The 18,020-nt window shown below is 53.8% G+C and overlaps 1 protein-coding gene and 1 long non-coding RNA gene across 6 annotated transcripts in view; one reads left to right on the top strand and one right to left on the bottom strand.

Annotated features, from left to right (window-relative positions):
* Nucleotides 1–18,020, top strand: part of LRRK1 (leucine rich repeat kinase 1) — a 150,174-nt gene that overhangs the window by 110,719 nt on the left and 21,435 nt on the right. For all 5 annotated transcript variants that reach the window (XM_043489447.1, XM_043489444.1, XM_043489446.1 and 2 more), the window contains 11 exons: nucleotides 2,063–2,175; nucleotides 2,612–2,826; nucleotides 5,467–5,631; nucleotides 6,145–6,317; nucleotides 6,940–7,060; nucleotides 7,417–7,576; nucleotides 7,968–8,244; nucleotides 11,317–11,488; nucleotides 14,015–14,178; nucleotides 15,454–15,593; nucleotides 16,863–17,112. In XM_043489447.1, the coding sequence (XP_043345382.1) occupies nucleotides 2,063–2,175; nucleotides 2,612–2,826; nucleotides 5,467–5,631; nucleotides 6,145–6,317; nucleotides 6,940–7,060; nucleotides 7,417–7,576; nucleotides 7,968–8,244; nucleotides 11,317–11,488; nucleotides 14,015–14,178; nucleotides 15,454–15,593; nucleotides 16,863–17,112 (1,950 nt within the window). The remainder of the gene's footprint in view (nucleotides 1–2,062; nucleotides 2,176–2,611; nucleotides 2,827–5,466; nucleotides 5,632–6,144; nucleotides 6,318–6,939; nucleotides 7,061–7,416; nucleotides 7,577–7,967; nucleotides 8,245–11,316; nucleotides 11,489–14,014; nucleotides 14,179–15,453; nucleotides 15,594–16,862; nucleotides 17,113–18,020) is intronic.
* Nucleotides 13,542–15,474, bottom strand: LOC122454819. Its single transcript, XR_006273527.1, has 3 exons — nucleotides 15,399–15,474; nucleotides 14,200–14,315; nucleotides 13,542–14,014 (listed from the first exon to the last, which is right to left on the bottom strand). It is a non-coding gene; the product is annotated as an uncharacterized LOC122454819 (long non-coding RNA).

Raw genomic sequence — 18,020 nt, 5'->3', positions numbered from 1 at the left:
ATGAAACACTTGAAATCAGGGCCTAAGATATTTGGTTTGGGGTACAGACTGTCAGTGGCCTCCACAGGCCCAGGAGGCTGACAGGCTGCTGTGTGTATGTGTTCTCCCATGGTGCATGTGTGTTCTTCTGTGGTGCGTGTGTGTTCTCCCGTGGTGTGTGTGTGTTCTCCCATGGTGCGTGTGTATGTTCTCCTGTGGGGTGTGTGTGTTCTCCCGTGGTATGTGTGTGTGTGTGTTCTCTCATGGTGTGTATGTGTGTTCTCCATGGTGCGTGTGTGTTCTCCTGTGGTGCGTGTGTGTTCTCCGTGGTGTGTGTGTTCTCCCATGGTGTGTGTGTGTTCTCCGTGGTGTGTGTGTTCTCCCGTGGTGCGTGTGTATTCTCCGTGGTGTGTGTGTTCTCCCGTGGTGTGTCTGTGTTCTCCCGTGGTCATGTGTGTTCTCCTGTGGTGCGTGTGTGTTCTCCGTGGTGTGTGTGTGTTCTCCCATGGTGCGTGTGTGTTCTCTGTGGTGTGTGTGTTCTCCCATGGTGTGTGTGTTCTCCGTGGTGTGTGTGTTCTCCCATGGTGCCTGTGTGTTCTCCCGTGGTGTGTGTGTTCTCCTGGTGTGTGTGTGTTCTCCCTCGTGGTGCGTGTTGTTCTTGGTGTGTGTGTTCTCCCATGGTGCGTGTGTGTATGGTCGTGTGTGTTCTCCCATGGTTGTGTGTGTTCTACCTGGTGATGTGTGTTCTTCCATGGTGCCTGTGTGTTTCTCCCGTGGTGGTGTGTGTTCCTGTGTGGTGTTGTTCTCCCTGGTGGTGCATGTATGTTCTCCAGGTGTTGTGTTGTTCTCCGTTGGTGTGTGTGTGTTCTCCCATGGTGCGTGTGTGTTCTCCGTGGTGTGTGTGTTCTCCCATGGTGCGTGTGTGTTCTCCGTGGTGTGTGTGTTCTCCCATGGTGCATGTGTGTTCTCCCGTGGTGTGTGTGTTCTCCCGTGGTGTGTGTGTTCTCCTGTGGTGTGTGTGTATTCTCCCGTGGTGGTGTGTGTATGTTCTCCATGTGCCTGTGTGTTCTCCCATGGTGCGTGTGTGTTCTCCTGTGGTGCGTGTGTGTTCTCCGTGGTGTGTGTGTTCTCCCGTGGTGCGTGTGTGTTCTCCCGTGGTGCGTGTGTGTTCTCCGTGGTGCGTGCGTGTTCTCCATGGTGTGTGTGTCCTCCCATGGTGCATGTGTGTTCTCTGTGGTGCATGTGTGTTCTCCATGGTGTGTATGTTCTCCTCTGGTATTTGTGTGTGTGTTTTCCCGTGGTACGTGTGTGTTCTCCATGGTGCGTGTGTATTCGCCCATGGTGCCTGTGTGTTCTCCCGTGGTGTGTGTTTTCTCCGTGGTGTGTGTGTTCTCCTGCGGTGCGTGTGTGTTCTCCCATGGTGCATGTGTGTTCTCCCATGGTGTGTGTGTTCTCCATGGTGCGTGTGTGTTCTCTGTGGTGTGTGTGTTCTCCCATGGTGTGTGTGTTCTCCCGTGGTGCGTGTGTGTTCTCCCGTGGTGTGTGTGTTCTCCTGTGGTGTGTGTGTTCTCCCTTGGTGGTGCGTGTATGTTCTCCATGGTGTGTGTGTTCTCCCATGGTGCTTGTGTGTTCTCCCATGGTGCGTGTGTGTTCTCCGTGGTGTGTGTGTTCTCCCGTGGTGTGTGTGTGTTCTCCCGTGGTGTGTGTGTTCTCCTGTGGTGTGTGTGTTCTCCCTTGGTGGTGCGTGTATGTTCTCCATGGTGTGTGTGTTCTCCCATGGTGCGTGTGTGTTCTCCTGTGGTGCGTGTGTGTTCTCCGTGGTGTGTGTGTTCTCCCATGGTGTGTGTGTGTTCTCCCGTGGTGCATGTGTGTTCTCCATGGTGTGTGTGTTCTCCCCTGGTATTTGTGTGTGTGTTTTCCCATGGTACGTGTGTGTTCTCCATGGTGCGTGTGTATTCTCCCATGGTGCCTGTGTGTTCTCCCGTGGTGTGTGTGTTCTCCGTGGTGTGTGTGTTCTCCCGCGGTGCGTGTGTGTTCTCCCATGGTGCATGTGTGTTCTCCCATGGTGTGTGTATGCCCTCAGCAATCCTAGCCTCCGAGAGCTCCCTCCTGAGCTGGGGCAGCTGGGCAACCTCTGGCAGTTGGACATTGAAGACCTGAATATCGGCAACGTGCCTGCAGAGATCAGAAAAGAAGGTAGGGCTTCCTCAGCATCACAGCCCCGCCCTCTGCGCCCCAGGGAAAGACGCTCAAGTCTAGATGTTCAGGACCTGGAGCAGACACTCCTCGGGACCCATGGAGCCTCCCTCCAGCTCCCTTGTTTGGGGAGATGCTGTCAAGTTCTCCAGAACTCGATGGTTGCTGTGGGCCATGTGACCAGACTGTCTGTGACCCGTAGAACCTAGGATGCTGCCTTTAGATCCCTGACTTTTAGATTTCACTTTTGGGGTGAATTGTATTACACCTTCTCTCCATAGACCCAAAAGTCTTCTCAGTCCCTACCTACCCCATCCCATTAGAATACACAGAGAGTGTTCCTTTAGACAAGACTCTGATTCTCAAGAGCTGTGAGTGTCTTCCCAACTCTGTGTCAGCAGCAACATCTCCTTTGCCCCACTGTGGTTTTGCACAGGCCCCAAAGCGATGCTGTCTTACCTGCGTGCTCAGCTGCGGAAAGCAGAGAAGTGCAAGCAGATGAAGATGATCATCGTGGGTCCGCCGCGTCAGGGCAAGTCCACCCTCCTGGAGATCTTACAGACGGGGAGGGCCCCCCAGGTGGTACACAGCGAGGCCACCATCAGGACCACCAAGTGGGAGCTGCAGAGGCCGGCTGGCTCGAGAGCCAAGGTCAAGGATGATCGGCGTGCAGAGTCCCTGTGGGAGGGAGGGCGCGCCCCGGGCCCCTGCTTCCTCCTCTCCAGAGAGCCTAAGACTTTCTCTGCCCAGTGCCTGAGTCCCAGGATATTTGCAAGAGTCATCATGTACTGTTTTAAACCAGCTCCTGCCAAGGACAGTGAATCATTTCTTAAATGTCCTTGTATTTTTTCTCTTATAGCTGAGCTGAGGTTCCAGGGCAGTGGTTCCAAACCCTGGCTGACAGTTAGACTTCTCTGATGAGCTTTTAAAGACCACAATGCCCAGGCCTCATCAGCTCTAACCCCAAGGACTGTGATTCAGATGGCCTGGGACAGGGCCCTTCCCCATGGCGGAGAATGAACTACCGCTGTAGGAGTGAGACACACCAGTAGCTACCCCTAGCAGAAAGGCCGAGAAGGCAGCCCCAGAGTGAAGGCCCTGTCCTCCTTGACACCCGCTTTCACCCCAAGTTCTGAAAAGTCCAGTTTCTAAGCCCTATTTTAAATGAGTCCTTCAGTGAACCTGTTAATCATCCTATTCTCCATTTAGTATGAGACAGATGAAAGCGAGAACAGTCTTACACTTGAATCAGAAAAGGGAGCCTGTTTTCTCCCAGCCCAAGGGATGAGCAGGTGCCAGTGATGCCTCCCTTACCTGCTGCTGTGTGTGTGGCATACCCGTGGCCACACAGGGACACAGGCGCAAGGAGGTCATCTGTGGAAAACTCAGCACCCTTGAGGCCAGAGGCTGCGTAATGTTCCCCACAGCCCCCAGCACAGGGCCAGCTGGAGACCAATTTTGTTGCAGAGTCTTTCACACAAAATCACTTTACAAGTCATGGGAATCCAATTTGAGTCATTAGACATTTAAGCTGAATGTCTATTTTTTTATAACTTAAAAAATCTCTTTAGCTAGAAGATAATTGCTTTACAATGTTTTGTTGGTTTCTGCCATACAACGTGAATCAGTTATAACTGTGTGTGTGTGTGTGTGTGTGTGTGTGTGTGTGTATCCCTCCCTTTTCAGCCTCCCTCCACCACCCCTCTAGGTCACACAGAATACCAGGTTAGGCTCCTTCTGTTATGGAGAGTCCTCAAAAATCGAGCAATAAAACTACCATGAAAAGTGAAAGTGAAGGTCGCTAAGTTGTGTCTGACTCTTTACGGCCCCATGGACTACTATACAGTCCATGGAATTCTCCAGGCCAGAATACTGGAGTGGGTAGCCTTTTCCTTCTCCAGGGGATCTTCCCAATCCAGGGATCGAACCCAGGTCTCCCAAATTGCAGGCGAATTCTTTACCAGCTGAGCCATGAGGGAAGCCCATATGACCCAGCAATCCCACTACTGGGCATATACCCTGAGAAAACCACAATTCAAAAAGATACATATACCCCAAAGTTCACTGCAGCACTATTTACAATAGCCAGGACATGGAAGCAACCTAGATGTCCATCAAAAGATGAATGGATAAATAACTTGTGACACATATACACGATGGAGTATTACTCAGCCATAAAAAGGAGTGAATTTGAGTCAGTTGTAGTGAGGTGGATGAATGTATATTTTAATATGGACTCGGAAACTAGTTCTCTAGAGAGTGGCGATCTGCCCACTAGGGCCAGAACAGTCAAATAATTAACACCAGCACTGCCCCTTCCCCAGAAAACCCCAGAAGTGAACCTAGGTAACACATGTCCAAAGGTTTTTGAAAGTAACCAGAATCTCTGGATTCTCTCCTGCTTTTTTAAGCTGTTATTCCACGTCACTTTTTTCCAGCTGTTCTTAAGCAAAGAGCTGTCTGAGATTTGAGGAGTGACCCCACCCCCACCCCACTTCCTTTCTGCCATCATTCACGTTTCCGCCTACCCTTTTCAGTGAAGGACAACCACCTGATCTTGTGAACGCTCAGTTCTGTAACTCTCTGTGTGGCCGGGCCTTCAGCCAGCTTAGAACAGCTGTCCATTTTCATCTTTATACCGAAAAAGCCGGTCAGCATGCTGTTCTGGAGGCCAAGCTGCAGCATGGTGGGAATGATTGCCACCAAGAAGCGCAGCTCGGGCCAGACTCTGACCTCATAGCGCGATAGAGAAACCGCTGTTCACACAGCCTTCCCCCAGAGCCCCGCAGCTGACCTCCGTTAGCGTGCTCCATCAGGGCCCTCTGCCACCACCCTCGGGGGGCGCCGCCCTCTGGCCGGCGCAGTCCGGGGGCCCATCTGCGTGGCCTTGCCGGCACTCAGACGGAGCGTCAGTCTTGCTGTGAGCTCTGCTGTCAGCCTTAGGCTCCTCTGACAGGCGTCCCCTCACCTCCCGCACCTGAGACAGACGCAGACAGCGCCCTCCGGCGCTCCACAGACGCCCCCGCCCGAGGGAGCCAGCCATCCAGCCCCCACCGCTTCCGCAGCAGGAGATAGAACCCCCCAGAGCCCACCTCGGGGCTGCTGGACCCCCTTCTGTCCCCCAGATGGCTGGTCCCTGAGATGCACAGCAGAGCGGGCAGTGCTTTTCCGCAGCTGCGCCTTTTCCAGACCCCCATGTGCGACGTGCTGAGGGATCAGTTCTCTCAGTGGGATTGGCTAATGCCCTGGTTGCTAAAGTGTCTCCCTGTCGCTGCCCTGTTGCTCAAGTAGGTTGAGTCTGTGGAATTCACCGTCTGGGACATCGGCGGCCCCGCCAGCATGGCCACGGTCAACCAGTGCTTCTTCACAGACAAGGCCCTGTATGTGGTGGTCTGGAACCTGGCTCTGGGGGAGGAGGCCGTGGCCAGCCTTCAGTTCTGGCTGCTCAACATCGAGGTGAGGGGGCCCCCGCCCTCCAGCCTTCAGTCCTCAGGGCGTCGCAGGGGCCCCAGCACTTCTCAGGGCTGGGGTGGGGGCACAGAAGATAGGTAGGGAGACCCAAGGTGTGCTTGGCTGCGCTGTCACGGAGGCCCCAGGATCACAGATCGCCGTGAAACACAGCCTTCTGTCCCTCCTCCACTACACGGTTGATGGTGCCCTTGTCCTTTGCTGCTTCCTTCGGTGGAAGAGCCCCACATCTTGGACCTAGGAGGGGAACAGGGCTCTCTTCCTGCAGTGGAGAGGTGATGTGCGCCAGGAGGTGGGGTGCGGTCTGAAGGAATCAGAGGTAGAGACCCCAGGGAGGAGTTGCGGACCCTCACACACCCCCGGCGTGCGGCAGGCCCTCGAGGTTTACAGAGAGGAGTACAGGCTGTGGCGGGGCGCCGGCTGAGGGTCTTGGGTGTCCAGGGTTGACACACCGCCGCCCAGGGGACTGTTCCCATCCTCAGCCCAGACTCTCTTTTGCAGGCCAAGGCCCCAAACGCCGTGGTGCTGGTGGTAGGAACACACCTGGACTTAATTGAAACCAAATTCCGCGTGGAGAGGATCGCCACTCTGCGCGCCTACGTGCTGGCCCTCTGCCGCTCGCCCTCTGGGTCCAGGGCCACTGGCTTCCCGGACATCACGTGTAAACACCTACAGTGAGTGTCCCACGGTGTCCTGTGCGCCCAGCCTCTCAGGGCCGCAGCTGCCTCACTGTCTGTCTCTCCAGAGACAGCTGCTCTGCCCACAGGGGGCTCCTGAGGGGGTGCTTTGCTCCTCTGGGGCCCCGTCCAGGGTGAAGTGTGGCAGCTTCAGCCTAGGGAAGGTGAGGCACTGCCGAGACCCTGCAGGGCGGGGCCCGGAGACGCTGTCTGAACTTCCCGTCCGGGTCTCCCTGCTGCCAGGCTCAGCGCTGCGCGCAGCCCCAGTGGCACCAGGAGACAGAAGCTCACACACCACCCAGGACATTGTTGATCGCTGAGCAAGAACAGCCCCCAGGCATAGCCCTGGGCCTCCCGTTGTGTCCGAGTGGTCTCGAGGGCTGGGATGGGCAAGGGTGCCATGGGGGGCTGACATGGGCACACTGGAAAGACTGACCGTGAAGCCCCAGCACCGCGCCCTGCACCACGTCAGGCCTCAGTAAGCTTCTGTGTCTGTCCGTCGTGAGCTTTCTCAACTTGCCAGTATTTGGGATGGAACCTTTGGGAGTACAGAGACCCTGCAGTGCTGGTCAGAGAGGGGGGTGTGGTGAGTGCGCATGTTTCGTTTTTGTACCCACAGCGAACTCTCCTGTAAGAGCCTGGAAGGTCAGGAAGGGCTGCGGCAGCTCATTTTCCAGGTCACGTGCAACATGAAGGACGTGGGCAGCACCATAGGCTGCCAGCGACTTGCAGGGAGGCTGGTGGGTATCCCTTATCCCTTGGAAGTGGGGAGGCTGGTGGGTTCCCCTCATCCCCTGGAAGCAGGAGGCTGGTGGGTTCCCCTCATCCCCAGGAAGCAGGAGGCTGGTGAGTTCCCCTCACCCCCTGCAAGCCAGAAGAGCCTGCTCTCTGCCTATCAGGGCATCTGCACCTCCCTCTTCCCCCTGCCCTGAAGCACACTGCTGTGCATGCTATGTGCCGGGCCCTGGGGACCCTGTGTGAGTGGTTTCTAGGAGAAAGTGGGGAGACTGTGGCAGAGACAGCCCACCTGCCTGGTCCTCAGGAGGTGGGCAGGCACCCCAAGCCCCGAGGGCCCACCCTTTCCCTCTCACCCCAGATCCCCAGGAGCTACTTGAGCCTCCAGGAGGCCGTGCTGGCAGAGCAGCAGCGCCGCAGCCTGAGTGACGACGTGCAGTACCTGACAGACCGGCAGCTGGAGCAGCTGGTGGACCAGATGCCCGGCAGCGATATCCGGGACTACGAGGACCTGCAGTCTGGTGGGTGGGCTGGGTGGGCGGGCCACAAGCGCTCAGCTGGGTGCCAGCAGGCACAGCCATGGGCGGGGTCCTGGGGAGGGGCACCTTGACTTTTCACTGCTCTGTGCATGTCTGCAAATGACGGCAAAGACTTCAGCTATCGATTTGGGGTCGCAAATCCATTTTAACGCGTAAGCAGATTTGCACGGGTGGAATGCATGAATTATGGCGGTCAGTACATTGGCCTCTTGAGAACCTGTGAGGAGGCAGCTGACTGCTGCGAAGGGTCCCGTGTGTTGGGAGCACTGTTGCTTCCTAAGAAGAATCTGTGGCCTGGCGCCCTGGGAGGAGGTCACCCAGAGCCCCTCCTGCCCTTTGTTTGATGCTGCCCCCTCCTCCCCTCCCCGGGCAGCCATCAGCTTCCTCATCGAAACGGGCTCCCTGCTGCACTTCCCGGACACCAGCCACGGCCTGAGGAACCTCTACTTCCTTGACCCCATCTGGCTGTCCGAGTGTCTGCAGAGGATCTTCAACATCAAGGGCTCCCGGTCGGTGGCCAAGAACGGGGTGATCAGGGCCGAGGACCTGCGCTTGCTGCTGCTTGGCACTGGCTTCACGAAGCAGACGGAAGAGCAGTATTTCCAGTTCCTGGCCAAATTTGAGATCGCCCTGCCCGTCGCCAACGACAGGTGAGGCTGCGGACAGGGCCAAGCTGGCTGCTCCCCCCAGGAGGGAATTAGGGTAGGGGCCCCTGGTGGTCTGACAAGGTATCCAAGGATGGGCCCTCACAGTGGCTGCCTGCCTGGGCTGGGGCAGGGTGGTCGGGCTCAGCCACTCCCCCGCTGGCTGCCCCTCCCTGTGCCTTGGGTGTCTCCGTTCAAGGGGTTCAAAGAAACCCATTTATTGGAAAAGTGTAGGAAAATGTGTAAGCATGGCAATGGGCCTTAAAAGTGACTTTGGGGAGTTCATGCTCTGGGCGGCTATTGGTTCTGTGATGAATAAAAATGGAGTACAAAAGTGTGCATGCTAACTCTACAGCCTAGTTTCAAAATGTAGGGAGGGCAGGGACTCACGGGGCATGTGGGTTCAATCTAACGGTGCTCTGACTTGGTTCTCAGGGCCTCCTTGCTGTAACTTCAGTTTCAGCCACTTCCTGGGTCTGATGCTGATGTTGGCCATGAGGCAGTAGCCAGGATGCCAAATCCCCAAACCCTTTTGATGCCTGTCGTAGAACACAGCACTACCTGGCCCCTTAACCCCAGAGCTCCGGGGGAACACCCTCTGGACTCTCAGAAGGCTGGCCTGGCCCCTGTGTGGCCAGCCGGACAATTCCATCAGCACAGACTGGGTCTCTTGGGAGCCAGCTGTGGGCCCTCTCTGCCTGAGCTCCCACCCAGATTTCCACTTGGTCTAATGACTATGGGAGGGGCCTCAGTCCTTCCTGCTTCAGCCCCATAGGGACCAAGAGTGAGTCCTAAAAAGAGAAACCCCAAAGAGGAATTCAGAATCCACATGGCCCCTCATGTCTTGGCCCAGGTGTCCTTGACTTTGGCCCCTGGTAAAGCAGCCTGTGTGTTTACAGCACTGCCAGAATTTGACAGTTTTCTGATTATTTTATCAACAGGTTAGAGGAATGAGGAAATACTCTGTAAAAGCAACTGCCTCTTTTTTTTTTTGCTCTTATGTAAAATAGAAATAATACTATCACCTACTAGTATTATAGTCAATGTGAGGATTAAATCAGAGAGTACCTGTGAACTATGAAATGTATCTCCTGCACCTTTGAGCTTCAGGGACATCAATGCTGTTATTGTTACTATCTTTGCATTAAGTACTCGTAGCCAATGGTGTCTAGTTCCATCTAAAGTCAGGAGTGTCTGAGCATTATACCTACCTCTAAGTGTAGGTATAATGGGCCCCTTGTACCCCAGAGGCAAGAAGTTTCAGTTCTTTGCACCATAAGCTTTTATATGGTCAACAAAAACAAAGGCATTTGCTGCTCCTTTCAGAATGTGGCTTTCAATCTGCAGTCCCTGGGGAAACCTTCAGGGTGTTTCTAAACCTCCCTGCACTTCTGAGTGTTTGTGCTTCTTCCAGAGGGGGACGCACTGGCTCTTAGCACTCGGGAAGGCTCCGACGCATCTGCTGAGACAGCCTTGGGACGTGTCACGAGCCGGCTCTGCTAGTGCAAACCCCCTGCGGTGCCCAGGTCTTCATGGCTTTAGTCAGCAGGCACACGAAGAACTTCCCCCTTAGTTCCCCAAGCTCACTCCCCAGGCAGCCCTGCCCTGTTAGTGGCTGCTCTCAAGCCGATGCCAGTGGTTTCGCCCAGGGCTCCGCTCCCTTTGAGAAGGGCTTCCTTTGTCCATCAGTTTAAACCTCTCCACTTGCCGTGCTGGCTTTCAAGTTGTCTGTCCCTTCAAAAATACTGAACACCTGCCGCTGCGTGCTGGGGCACCTGGGTACAGAGCATGCCCCCTCCCTCAGGGCACACCGCCCACATAGAGTCAGGAAGTCCCAGGTCCCAAGCTGAGCATGATGTAGGCAGAAGAAGCAGGCTGGGTCTCACTGGGCACTGACCAGGTTCTCCTGTTGGAGGTCAGAGAGATAAAGGACTTCTCAGAACTGAAAGGCATCTGCCAGAGAATGCCAGGCTGTGGAGAGGGGCACTCCAGCTGGGGTCATTGACAAGGTTCTTTGGGCCAAGACCTGTAATGGCTGAAAAAGACCAAAACCTCACCATCTGTCCCCTTGGACCTCACCATCTGTCCCCTTTGGACCTCACCATCTGTCCCCTTGGACCTCATCTGCACAGCCACTGTCCATCCTTCTCTAACCCTACAAGGCTGGCATCCTCACTCTTCTGCCGTCAAGGAAGCAGAATGGCAATGGGATTGAGCCATGTGCTGAAGACACCCTGGGTACTCCACCCCCAGGCTGTCTTTGAATTTTCAGTGTCTTCAGGGGTTCCTTTCAGAAGTCCTAAAGAGATTTTATAGGACCTAAACTGATGGAATTTTAGAGGGTTAGGAGAACTGAAGGCAAGCCTTTAAGGACACACCCAAGGCTCTGCCCAAGGCCTCCTTAGCTCCTCCAGGACACACAGAAGATGCTGGTTTTCAGGGAATTATTGGAGGGACCTCCCTCATTTCAGCTTTTTGCAAATGATCACAGTCATGAACAGCTCACTGACACTGTGATTCAGTGCTTTTATGAGTAAGAGTGCTCTTATAAAACACCGTTCTTTTGCACAAAGAGCCTCATTCGAAATTTCTAGGTAATTGTGTTGTCTCAACTGGCCAAGAACAATAAATAGCTTCTAAGGCCAAAGATGTTTCTCTGACCCCAGTATCTTGTCCTTGGAACTGTGCAGCTGTATTTGTTTTTCCTTCACCATCCGAAGTTAATTTTAAGTGACTCCCCAATCGCAGCCTGGTTTACAGAGAATCAACTGTGATTTGTTGTGTCTGTGATTATGACCACAGTTGTTTTCATATCTTCTGTAGCCGTGTTCTAGTCTTTATCTTAGGGACTTCGACAAACTGATTCGCTATGCCTATCTTCGTTTTCTCTTGGAGTATTTATGCTCACCATATAAACTACCCCCTCTTTCTAAAAGTGGTTCCAAAGGTCCTGGGGTGAAGGCATCGGGCAACCTGAGCTGTTTCAGCAGAGCCCGCCCCCGGCCAGGCGGTCTGCAGGGGTCAGAGCCCCACAGCAGAGCTCAGGCCCCGGTTCACCAGCCCCCTTTGGTGTTTCAGCTATCTCCTGCCTCATCTCCTTCCATCCAAACCCGGCCTGGACACCCACGGCATGCGGCACCCCACAGCCAACACCATTCAGAGAGTGTTTAAGATGAGCTTCGTTCCAGTTGGCTTCTGGCAGAGGTTTATAGCACGGATGCTGATCAGCTTGGCAGAGATGGACCTCCAGGTAGTTGCATTCTCTGCACAGGGCACTGTTCGCTTGCCGGCCAAGCACCTGTGGCTATGCCCTGGTGGCAGTGGGAGGGGGGAGCCTGACTGAAGACCCTTTCCTGCAGCAGAACTGCTGGCTTAGGGTCCGGAGGCTGGTACAATGTGGCTGCCTCCTCTCCTGTGGGCCACAGACCCACTTGAGTCATTCTGTGAATGCCAAGTCAGCACCAAGCTGGCTTGGACAGACTGTCCCACGAGGAGCAGTGGTTGCAGTCTTACCAACATCCACATTCCCTGGCTGTGTGGCTGTGGGCCGGGACTCAGAGTCTGCTCATCCCAGCACTGACCTTGAATATGCTGCTGCTCGGGGGTGATGCCTGGAGAACCATGGTTTTGCCGTTCAGGCTGTGACTGAACTCCCCTGGGGAGCTCTTAATAGACACAGACCAACAAGTCAGAATCTGTGGGTGTGGCTCACAGGGATCATTTTTTAAAGCTCTCCAGGTGACTCTACTGTCTACTCAGGCTTGAGAACCACTGGCGTAGAACTTTAACTTGCTCTGGGAGGAGTAAAGCCCTAACCGAAGGAGTTCTTTTCTCTGGGTTCACCTGGGGTTGTTGGAGGAGATCTTGGCTATCAGTCAATATTCATTTCATGCAGGACAATAATACAGAAGTGGTAGTTGGCCAGAATCTGTGGCTCTCAAAGTGGGGTTCCTGGGCCAGCTGAATCAGCCTCCCTTGGGAACTTGTTAGAAGTCCAGATTCTCAAAGTGAATCTGTACTGAAAGTCACTCAGTTGTGTCCGACTCTTTGTGACCCCTTAGACTATACAGTCCATGGAATTCTCCAGGCCAGTATACTGGAGTGGGTAGCCTTTCCCTTCTCCAGGGGATCTTCCCAATCCAGGGATCGAATCCAGGTCTCCCGCATTGCAGGCTGATTCTTTACCAGCTGAGCCACAAGGGAAGCCCAAGAATACTGGAGTGGGTAGCCTTTCCCTTCTCCAGCAGATCTTCCCGATCCAGGAATTGAACCAGGGTCTCCTGGATTGCAGGTGGATTCTTTACCAATTGCGTTATCCAGGAAGCTCTCAGGCCTGCTCCAAACCCGCTGCATCAGAAACACCAGCATAGAACTCAGGGCTCTGTTTCTCAGCCTTCCAGAGAATTCCAGCCTACTTCGCCTTGTGAGAACCCCTGACATAAGCCAGGATTGTTGAATAATGGACAGTAAACTCAGTATGAGTTTGCTTTTGCCGTGTTCGAGTTATAAGGCCCTTATGGAATTAAACTTCCTGCCTATTAAACAGAGATATTCTTTGATCTTCCCATTTTACTGAAATGTTCAAAAGTAAATGCAAGAGCCTGAAAGTACCAAAACCTCTCACAGCTTGTGTCAGCAGGAAGGAGGCTTGTTAGCAACCCAGTTGGGTGTACTGACAGACGGAAGGAGTGGGCGCAGGGCCGGCTCTCCCAGTGTTCCCACTCGGTCACTCTCCCTCCTTTGAACTCTGCTTCCTGCCGTGTTCTAAGTGGGAGGTCACCCCGAGCATGGCGTCGTGTGAGGCCTGAGCTCCCAAAGGGGCTCGGTGGCTGGCCGGGTGGGCGCCCTTCACAGCAGCATCCCCCACTCAGAATTAGGAAGAGAAGCTCTGCTGGAATTCAGTCTCAGAAGTAATCAAAGGTATGCAGATTCCAGTATGAATAATATACTACTTTTCACCTATCAAATTAGCAGAGAGCTGACAGCCAACCCCACAATCAGGGAAGTTCTCACGTCATGGTGAGTGGACGTACAACTTAGTCACCCAGGAAGCGATTCGTCACTGGGAATCCAGAGCCTGAAGACGTTCAAGCCCTTTGACCCAGTAATCCTACCGCTATAAATCTGAACTATAGCAGTCATTTGAAATGAGAGAAAGCTCTGTGCTTTTTTTATGTTCATTTGGCTTATCCAGAAGAGCAAAAGACTGGAACCAATCTAAAAGTCCAAAGAAGAGAATGACTCAACAAATTACTTAATAAAATATTGAGATTTAGAAAAATGAATTTTATGAGTTTCTATTGAGACAGGAAAAGCAAAGGTTTTCAAAGTACACACAATTAGAAATTTAGAAATGCAAAGTTACAAAATATGGCCTCAGCTGTTTTATAAACATTACAGGTAGATAGGAAAAAACCTAGAATAAGATACACCAAAATTTTCATGACCTGTGTGTTAAACTGGTATTTTATTTTCTCTCATGTTTCTCTGTAATTTCCACATTTTCTAAGGTAACTTTTTGCTTGTAAAATCAGGGAGGGAAAAGAAAAGCCTGTTTTCGGTGTTTTAGGGAAAATGTGTTCCCAGAGTATCCTGGAGACTCCTTCAGATGAGGCAGCATTTCGTTTGGCAGCAACATGAGGGTGCGGAGGGCGGAGGGTGGGAAGACAGGCAGTGTCCTTTGTCCAGATGGGGCCAGGCCGGCCTTCTCACAGCTCTGCCCAGGACCAGCACGGAGCCCAGAATACTCAAGCAGGGTCTTTTCTCTGTCTTTCAGCTGTTTGAAAACAGGAAGAACACTAAGAGCAGGCACAGGAAAGTCACCATTTATAGTTTTACAGGAAACCAGAGAAATCGTTGCAGCACATTCAGAGTGAAAAGGAACCAGACCATCTATTGGCAGGAGGGGCTCCTGGTCACTTTTGATGGGGGCTACCTCAGGTAGGTGCATGAGGGGCTCACCAGACTGGGGCCTCCATGGCGCGCTGGAAACAGCCTCCCGGGGGAGCTGCCACTGGACGCCTGTCCGCTTGGTGTGCAGAGCTCCGTTCCCAAGGGCAGTGCATCATGGAAGCTTGCTGGAAGTAGGAAAGCCCCCTAGCAAACGTCTGAGAGGGTCCCCATCTCCTCACGCCTCCCCCTCTCTCCTGACAGAACAGCAAAGGCCAGGGAGGGTGAGGGGACCGAGCCCAGCGGGAGGGCAGAGCTCAGGGTTGGAGCACCCAGCACCCCAGTCACTGAGGGGAGTCCTCAGGAGCCTCGCAGCTGTCCCGCGCAACCCCGCCTCGTGCAAGAGCAGGCGCCCCAGGGGCAGACACTGTCCCCAGCCGTCCAGCGCACCCCTGCCTCATGCAAGAGCGGGCGCCCCAGGGGCAGACACTGTCCCCAGCCGTCCAGCGCACCCCTGCCTCATGCAAGAGCGGGCGCCCCAGGGGCAGACACTGTCCCTAGCTGTCCAGCGCACCCCTGCCTCATGCAAGAGCGGGCGCCCCAGGGGCAGACACTGTCCCCAGCCATCCAGTGCACCCCTGCCTCATGCAAGAGCGGGCGCCCCAGGGGCAGACACTGTCCCTAGCTGTCCAGCGCACCCCCCCCATCCTAAGAGGGCGCCCCGGGGGAGACACTGTCCCCAGACCATATCCCGTGATACCTAACAGTACATTTTTCCTATTCTCTCTCTTTTTATTTTGGTGGTGGGGAAGAGACAGAGGGAGAGAAAAAGTCAGCTCAGCAGGTTAATAACTGATTTTTATTCGGTTTAATTTAGTATACGCAAGATTATTTCATACTTTAAGTGAGTTTTTCCAAATATTTTTCAGCTCTGTGAGAAGAGAGGGGAGAGGGGAGAGTGACTATTGTGAGGGCTTGATTTGGGATTTGGGCCACGCTTGGTGCCTGGGGCTTTCAGGTAAGGCTCCCACTTAAAGCGCACAGTCATCACTTGGTGGACAAAAGCCCTGTGGCTCAGATGGGAAGCCCTTTCCCAGGGTCACATCTAAGCCTGAGCACCCCTTGTGGCAAGGTCCTTGTGTCCACCTCCCCATTTGGGGGCAGCTGGGGGACGAGGCAGGGCCATGCACACAAGTGCAGGGACTCAGGACCTCCCCCTGGGGAGCGGTCTCCTGGGAGCTGTGCCCTCAGGCTGGAGGCGGAGAGCTTACCCCAGGGCCCTTCACAGCCAATTGCAATGGACCTCTTTTGGTTTCTGGGTTGCAGTGTGGAATCCTCGGATGTGAACTGGAAAAAGAAAAAAAGTGGAGGAATAAAAATCATGTGCCAATCAGAAATAAGGGACTTCTCGGCAATGGCTTTTATCACAGACCATGTCAACTCCTTGATTGATCAGTGGTTTCCCGGTAAGAAAGCATTCTTGAACCAGGCCTTGGCTCATGGTAGTATTTCTTTATAAACTGGGCTGGGGCTCATTTGAAGAACAGAAATCCCACTGGGATTCAGCCCAAGGAAACCGGAGGATCCTAGCAGCTCTCTGGTGGAGTCCTGAGCCCTGGGGGTCCAGCTGCAGGCATAGGCGAAGGTGCCCTGGGGGAGATGTGGACCTGGAGGGGAGGTACTTGGGCCCTGGCACCGCAGCCTATAGGAAGAATGCCCCAGGTACTGCATGTGGTCTGGGAGGACCGTCGATAGGAGCCTCACATGGTCTTGTTTACATGGTGAGGACAAAGCTGCTGAAATCCAGAGGGGAGCCTGAAACTGCCCTTGCGCAGGGGTGGGAGGGAAGCCACCACAAACAGCTGCCAAGAGCCCCCATTCTCCTTCCATGCCTACCCCAAACCCCCAAGTCCCAGCAGTGATCAGCCACCCACGGAGCCCTTTCCAGCCCCTTTGATCAGCTTCTTCACTGACAGTCCACCCAAAGAAAATACTTTTTGAAGTAGAGCCATTGAGGTCCTCTGTTTGTTTTGTTACTGAACTGGAGACAAACCCACTGCGGGGTATCCCGCACGGAGGAGGCCGTTTGAGCAAAACCAGGCCACTTCTTCCCTGTGAGCGCTGCAAGGCTAGAGACCAAGAGAGCAGAGAGCAGGTCTGAGCACCCCCTCTGGCCTGCCGGTCCAGCCCTCTGGCGGCCTGAGCTGGCTATCCAGGAGAGCATCACAGCAAACAAGAGACAGGGCTGGGCATGCTCTGGACGCCAGGGTCTGGTGTCCTTTGCATGTTGACGAGAACGGTGACCTACAAGGAGAAAAGGCATAGAAAGGGGCCTAAGAGAAGGTAATTTTAAGAACAGCTCCTTGCTGATTGTGGCTTGGTCATTTGAGTGTGGCGTAGCTCAGACCCGGCCTGCAGCGTCCTGCACAGGGATCCCCAAACTCTCAGCACCTCCTCGCCCAGCTAGCTCAGGGTCTGCACCCCTTGGCGACTGTCCAGTGCATCGCTGGCCCCTCCTTGCGAGTGTCTTTTAGGATTGAGGATAGTGCCCTCCAGAAAGGAACCAGAGTGTGACAGTCACATTTCAGCCTCTCCTGGGGGTTCAGGCCAGGGTAGGCAGAACCCCTTCTTGCAAAAGACCCACCCAGCCAGGGGGTGCAGGTGCTGCTCAGGGCCTGCCGGCAGCTGCTTTCAAGTGAGCTGACTGAGCTGATGCCCTCCCTGTCCCCGTTTAGCCCTGACAGCCACGGAAAGTGACGGGACCCCACTGATGGAGCAGTATGTGCCCTGCCCAGTCTGCGAGGCCTCCTGGGCTCAGCACAGCAACCCCAGTGAGAGGTCAGAGGACGTGCAGTACTTCGACATGGAAGACTGCGTGCTGACAGCCATCGAGCGGGACTTCATCTCCTGCCCCAGGCACCCTGACCTCCCAGTGCCTCTCCAGGAGCTGGTCCCCGAGCTGTTCATGACCGACTTCCCGGCCAGGTAGGCCTCGATGCTGACGCGCAGACCTACTGCTTCCCATGCAGCCCCGGGTGACGTCTAGGTTCCTGGCCTAGGCTGCCTAAAGGGAGCCAGGCTGTCACTCTCTGTTTGTGAGGCACACAGGCCCAGCCAGCAGGCAGACCACTTGGAGGGCAAAGTCACCTTAGGGGCCCCACCCCCTCTCACCCTCACGTTAGCTGGCACTCTTTCTTGTTGAGCTGGCCCCTCCTCTCCGACTCCTACTTTGCCGCCAGATCAAGGAATAGAAGACAAACATCCACGGATGTCCAAGAAGGAAGCGCTCCCAGACCTACCACCTCCTTTTCCTTTCTTGGTAAATGATGACTCTTTACTGCTGCTCTGGTGCTAAGCATTTAGATCCCCTGAATCTGTCCCTAAAGATGAGTCTACCTATACTAATCTAAGATAAAAACTGGGGAGATAATGTTGGAGAAAAGAAAAAACACTTTGTGGTCCATCCTATAGGAAGCCATCACAGAATCCAAGTAGTTGTGGAAACCAGAAGCCATGATTTGGTCTCCCTGGATACAATTTGACCTTGGTGGTTAGCAGTGTTTTGGAGTTGTTTTCTTATTCAAAGAATTCCTGTATCTGATTTCTTTAAAGAAAATTAAACTTGGGGGTGTGAGAATATTTATATCACCATTTTTTCCAAATTGTTTCCCTGACCCAAGAAAATGGATGTAGAGTACTCTGATACTGCAGAATTGTGACTCTAAAACAGGCTTCTGGATGAGTCTATTAAACTAAGAAATCACTTCCTACATTGGAGAAATTTCCCCTATGGTTCTTTTTCCTATTCCCCAGTTACCTCATTGGTGGAAATGAAAATTAAATACTACTCTTCTGTGAAATAACTTCCCTTTATTCCTAGATCTTTAACATAA

The sequence above is a fragment of the Cervus canadensis genome, chromosome 17, assembly GCF_019320065.1.
Source record: "Cervus canadensis isolate Bull #8, Minnesota chromosome 17, ASM1932006v1, whole genome shotgun sequence".
NCBI classification, from domain to species: Eukaryota; Metazoa; Chordata; class Mammalia; order Artiodactyla; family Cervidae; genus Cervus; species Cervus canadensis.
Note: the sequence above shows the minus strand (reverse complement) of the source record. Positions and strands in the feature narration are given on the sequence as shown.